The sequence below is a fragment of the Notothenia coriiceps genome, unplaced genomic scaffold, assembly GCF_000735185.1.
Source record: "Notothenia coriiceps isolate Sejong01 unplaced genomic scaffold, NC01 NC01_scaffold00037250, whole genome shotgun sequence".
Classification (NCBI taxonomy): Eukaryota; Metazoa; Chordata; class Actinopteri; order Perciformes; family Nototheniidae; genus Notothenia; species Notothenia coriiceps.
Genome location: NW_011369951.1, coordinates 12627895 through 12628425, shown reverse-complemented (window position 1 = coordinate 12628425; position 531 = coordinate 12627895). Strand labels below are relative to the sequence as shown.

The following is a 531-nucleotide window of genomic DNA, read 5'->3' as shown; positions in this document are numbered from 1 at the left end:
TTACACACACTGTTATAAAACCCATATTACACTGTTATTACACCTATATGACACATTGATACACCCCTGTTACACTGTTTTTACCCCCATATTACTTCATTCTCACACAAATATTACACCCAAGTAACTGCTATATTACATCCATGTTACATTGTTATTACACAGTAATTACACTGTTATTCGACCTATATTACACCCATGTAACACCGATAATACACTCATATTTCTTAGTAATTAAACTGTTTTCACACCCATTTTACACATGGGTACAGACTTCCAAATGACTGTATCTCCCAGGGTACAGAAACCATTTACGGGTTAAACCAGCCTTTTTCTACCAGTTTCCCACATGTGACAAACTGCAGAAGTCAAACTGACTTTTCCGCCCTGTTTTTTGTTTTCCAGGCATCTTAACAATGAGCACGCCCTGGACGACAGGAGCACGGCCCAGTGCCGGGTGCAGATGCAGGTCGTACAACAGCTGGAGCTGCAGGTATTGTCTCTCCGTTTGTTTTGGCCCAAAATATTTAT

The 531-nt window shown here is 40.3% G+C and overlaps 1 protein-coding gene across 1 annotated transcript in view; it reads left to right on the top strand.

Annotated features, from left to right (window-relative positions):
* foxp1b (forkhead box P1b) overlaps positions 1-531 on the top strand; it is a 29735-nt gene that overhangs the window by 11655 nt on the left and 17549 nt on the right. The window contains exon 3 of the mRNA XM_010796334.1: positions 406-493. Coding sequence (XP_010794636.1) covers positions 406-493 — 88 coding nt within the window. The remainder of the gene's footprint in view (positions 1-405; positions 494-531) is intronic.